The following is a 4221-nucleotide window of genomic DNA, read 5'->3' as shown; positions in this document are numbered from 1 at the left end:
TCTTCAGATGGGCCTCCTGCCATGGGCCGCAAGACGCCAGCGAGCCCAGCCGCGCGTGCCATCTAACACTCGCCCGATCGATCCAACCAATCGATCGCCGCACGTAACGCGCACGCGAGCCTTCCGCTGGTTCGACGCCTACCGCAACTCACCGATCCTGCCGCCGATTGTCGTAACTGCCGTGATGCTTCTGAGTTTTCGTCGACTTCCATGCCGCCCTATTGCTCCTTCTCGATCTTATCTGATCACAGCGACCCGACGGCTTCCGCAAAAGAATTCCCGATCGACCGTCGAATAGACTTCTTCGCATATCGTCTTTGCACCATCTCACAACGATCCATCCTCTAGATCAACAATCCAGCAACCTCCTGAAAACCTAGCTTATGATACCACTTGTTAGAATAAATCCAAGGCATACCGTTGATCATCCAAGGACCATGACATCGCTACAATACCGCACCTGGTCGCCTGGACACAGGCACATGGCGCCGGCTTCCCCTGCGTTCCGGTGCTATTATGTTGACATAGGTTACATCGCGTGTCTACCCCCACTATATATGAGAGGCCTAGGATACAAGTGTCCTATTAGGACACGACTCCATATCCTATCTAAACACAATACTACTCAGAGTCCAACTGTAATCTAACTTGTACACAATATTCAACACAACTCCAACACAAGGAAGTTGTCATTGACGGTGAATTTCCCCTTCATCATTCTTAGTCCCCACCGGGGGCCATGGTAGCTTGTGTCCCTTTACCAAGGTGCATTAGAGTGTCAATCGAAAGCGTCATGCCCTAATTAACAACGGTGACGATGCTTGTAGGTGTCTTGTCCCTCTTGGAGGTGGACAGGCGGTGCATTGTTTTCCCTCCTCACCCCGTTAGCCATCACTCAGGGTGAAAACCATCCTTCCTGGGCAGACACAGTACAACTGGCACTCACATTGATGGGTGTCAATGATCCCTGATTGCGGTCGCATGTGCGGTTTGGCCTGGAGCTCCATTCGGCAACACCTTGGCTCCGACCGTGGCTAGCGGTTTCCTTTGCACCTACCTTCTACACGTGACTTGGAGCTCCTTTCAGCCCCAACTTAGCTCCGATGGCTAGCGGCCGTGTCTGCACCTAGTTTTTACATGCAACGACATCCTCTCTCTGTCCTTTATGCTTGCTGGTATGGTCGGCACTCCTCGGCCCTGAGCCACAGGGCAGAGGGTCTACTGCAGCGGCAGGTTGATGTTGATCATGTTGCGAAGTCTCGTGCTTTCCAGGTGGTGCATAGTTGCATGTCGTCGTTGGCCTTGGGTTTGTTTTGAGGTAGTCCGACCCCTCATGTACTTCTTCTCGCCGACAAGTTGGAGGCATCTAATAGTGCACTTTTGGTGCTTCAAAGTATAAGGAATGAACTTTCCGTTGTTGTGTTCCTAGCGCGGCAAGATTCTTGGCCATGGGATCAATGTGTGCAGGAGCATTTGCATTCACGCAAGCAGGTGGGGAAGGAGAAGAAACCAAAATAAAAATGATATGCAAACCAACCACTAGGCACGTTAATATTCGGTTATCACCTTTATCTTTGTATTGGCAAGAGATTCATAACTAGATTTTACTTGGATATGTTTTGATAAAAAAAAACTGGACTCTAAAGTTGTCATTCCGAGATTATTGTACTTGGAATCGAATTGATACCAAAGTTGACACTATAGGAAAGAGTAGTAACAAGAGGATCTCATCAAAACAAAGCCAAGCCAACCATTGAAGACCTATTGTATATTGAAGCAGCAAGTTAAGCATCAATATCATTGCTTTTTGTCACATCTGCATGCGTGCATAACCTAATGCCATATTGGTGCTATATTCCGGTCCTAGTAATAATCCAAGGAGGGAGGAGAGGTGCGGTGCGCTCGCGTAAGATTCCATTTCCGGGGGTGACATCTTAATTATGTGCTGCCTGCCTCGCGATGCCGGCCGTCCCTACGGCCTTTGCTATAGCGATTGGACGACCGAAGCCCACACATGCGTTTGAAGATATCGGCTCCGTGTTTATGCATAGCTTCCTAGTATAGCTAGCTTTAATTAGAGGGTCCTTAACAATAGCCCAAAATCCATTCTGGGCACCTCTCATCACCACCTATTTAGCTTGTGTCCGGCCGGCCATCTTCCAGCGGCACACCGGCTCACCATGGCGACCCCGCCAAGGCATGGTTGCATGCTCCGCGCGGAGGTGGTCATATGCATATTCCTCATCATAGCACCGTTCAGCGCGGCGATCGGTGTCAACTACGGTACCAATGGTGACAACCTTCCGTCGCCGGCCAAGGTTGCGGCATTCCTCGTGACCAGCACAAACATTGATCGTGTAAAGCTGTTTGACACCAACCCGGACATTGTTCGGGCCTTCGCCGGCACGGGCATCTCGGTAATAGTCACAGCAGGCAATGGCGACATCCCTGGCCTCGCCACCCAGACCGGCGCCGACTCATGGGTCGCTACCAACATCGCGCCATACTACCCCTCGACAGATATATCTCTCATCGCCGTGGGCAACGAGATCATGGACACGGCCGACAAGAATCTCATCGGCAAGCTCGTCCCCGCCATGCAGATGCTCAAGGATGCGCTCGTCACGGCTGGCTACAACGAAATTCGTGTTTCCACGCCAAGCTCACTCAGCATCCTGGTAGACTCCCAGCTGCCGTCCGCGGCTCGGTTTCGCGACGTCTGGGATGACGCCATCTTCACGCCGATGCTCCAATTTCTCCGGCAGACCAAGTCGCCACTCATCGTGAACATGTACCCGTACTTTGGATACAACGGTGACACGCTACCGTATGCACTGGCGCGGCCGAACCCTGGCGTGCTAGACACGGGTACGGGCATCACGTACACGAGCATGTTTGAGGCACAACTTGACTCGGTGTACTCGGCAATGAAGAAACTTGGGTTTGAGGACGTGGAGATCCTGGTGGGGGAGACCGGGTGGCCGACTAAGGCGATGGACGGGCAGATCGGCGTGAGCCAGGCCGAGGCAGCTGAGTACAACAAATATATCTTCCGTGAGGTTAGTTCCGGGTCAGGCACACCGCTCATGCCAAAGCGGAAGTTCGAGACGTACATATTCACGCTCTTCAACGAGGACCTCAAGCCCGGGCCCGTGGCTGAGCGAAATTTCGGGATGTTCCAGTCAGACTTCACGCCGATGTATGACATTGGCATCATGAAAGATTCGGTGAGCACGTACACGCGTTGCCCATGACGAGCACACACACAATGCAAGTTGTTCTGACGCACGTCCGTGTGTAATGCAGGTCAAAACAACACCAGCGCCAGCGTTGGTCGTCCCAGCGACGTCGCCGAAAGTGGCAGCAACGCCTATACTCGCCACTGCTGATGCGTTGGAGGCTGCAGTGCCTGCAAAGGTGAACGGCTCGAACAACGCCTAGGCGTCCGCGCCAGCATCGTCGCCAGGCAACAAATCCTTGTCCAATGACAGGATGCCTATGCGTGCCCATACGCTAGTTGACGCCTGACGGTCCACTTCTCTCGGATTTTGACAGGACACTTAGAGCATCTCTCAAAGATGTAAAACAGGAGATGTAAAAATTTACATTTTCAAAAATTATTTTATACTTCTCTAAAAAAGAGGCAACTTCAACAAAAGATGTACATTGGAGATGTAAAACAGCAACTCCAATAGGAGATGCAAATGGAGATGTAAAACTATACTTCAACTAGTACTTCATTTGAAACATGTAAATTCAAACATAGCAAATTCAACTACTAGTTCATTTCAAACATAATAATTAAACATAGTTCTAATTTAAAACATAAATTAAACGACTATTTCAACTAATTCGAGCTACTACATTCATCAAGTTATCGCTACTAGTACTAGTTCGAACTACTATTTGAACTACACCGAAGATGAAACTACTCCTCATCATGGGAGGTCGTGAACTGCTTCCAGAACTCATCCTTGTTTGGGTTGTTGCACCCCTCGTCCTCCTATGAGTCATCACAGTCCTCCTCTGAGTAGGGATGGCAATGGGGATACCTACAACATCCCCATCCCCATCTATTCCCTATCATCCCATCCCCATCCCCGTTTACATGACCAGGGATGAAATTTCCCCATACCCATGCCCCATCGGGGAACGGAGCCCCATTATGGTCCCCATCCCCATAAACAAATACTCATATACATAATATGACACCCTATAATC

General features: G+C 50.3%; 1 protein-coding gene across 1 annotated transcript; it reads left to right on the top strand.

Moving 5' to 3' along the window:
- The first annotated feature begins 2145 nt into the window (after window positions 1-2145).
- LOC125507243 (glucan endo-1,3-beta-glucosidase-like) lies at window positions 2146-3755 on the top strand. The gene is made up of 2 exons (XM_087521462.1): window positions 2146-3227; window positions 3307-3755. The coding sequence occupies exons 1-2, from the start codon at window positions 2181-2183 to the stop codon at window positions 3439-3441; spliced, it is 1182 nt and encodes a 393-aa protein (XP_087377588.1). The 5' UTR covers window positions 2146-2180; the 3' UTR covers window positions 3442-3755.
- Window positions 3756-4221: the final 466 nt, after the last annotated feature.

The sequence above is a fragment of the Triticum urartu genome, chromosome 5A (assembly GCF_056163025.1).
Source record: "Triticum urartu cultivar PI428250 chromosome 5A, HENAU_Tu73, whole genome shotgun sequence".
Taxonomy (NCBI): Eukaryota; Viridiplantae; Streptophyta; class Magnoliopsida; order Poales; family Poaceae; genus Triticum; species Triticum urartu.
The sequence above is the reverse complement of the archived record's forward strand: the minus strand, read 5'-3'. Positions and strand labels throughout refer to the sequence as shown.

Bases quoted from the DNA above. Each gene is read 5' to 3' on its own strand.
- LOC125507243 (XM_087521462.1), top strand. From the start codon at position 2,181: ATGGCGACCCCGCCAAGGCATGGTTGCATGCTCCGCGCGGAGGTGGTC. The intron at 3,228-3,306 runs GTGAGCACGTAC...TGTGTAATGCAG, and splicing joins TTGGCATCATGAAAGATTCG to GTCAAAACAACACCAGCGCC.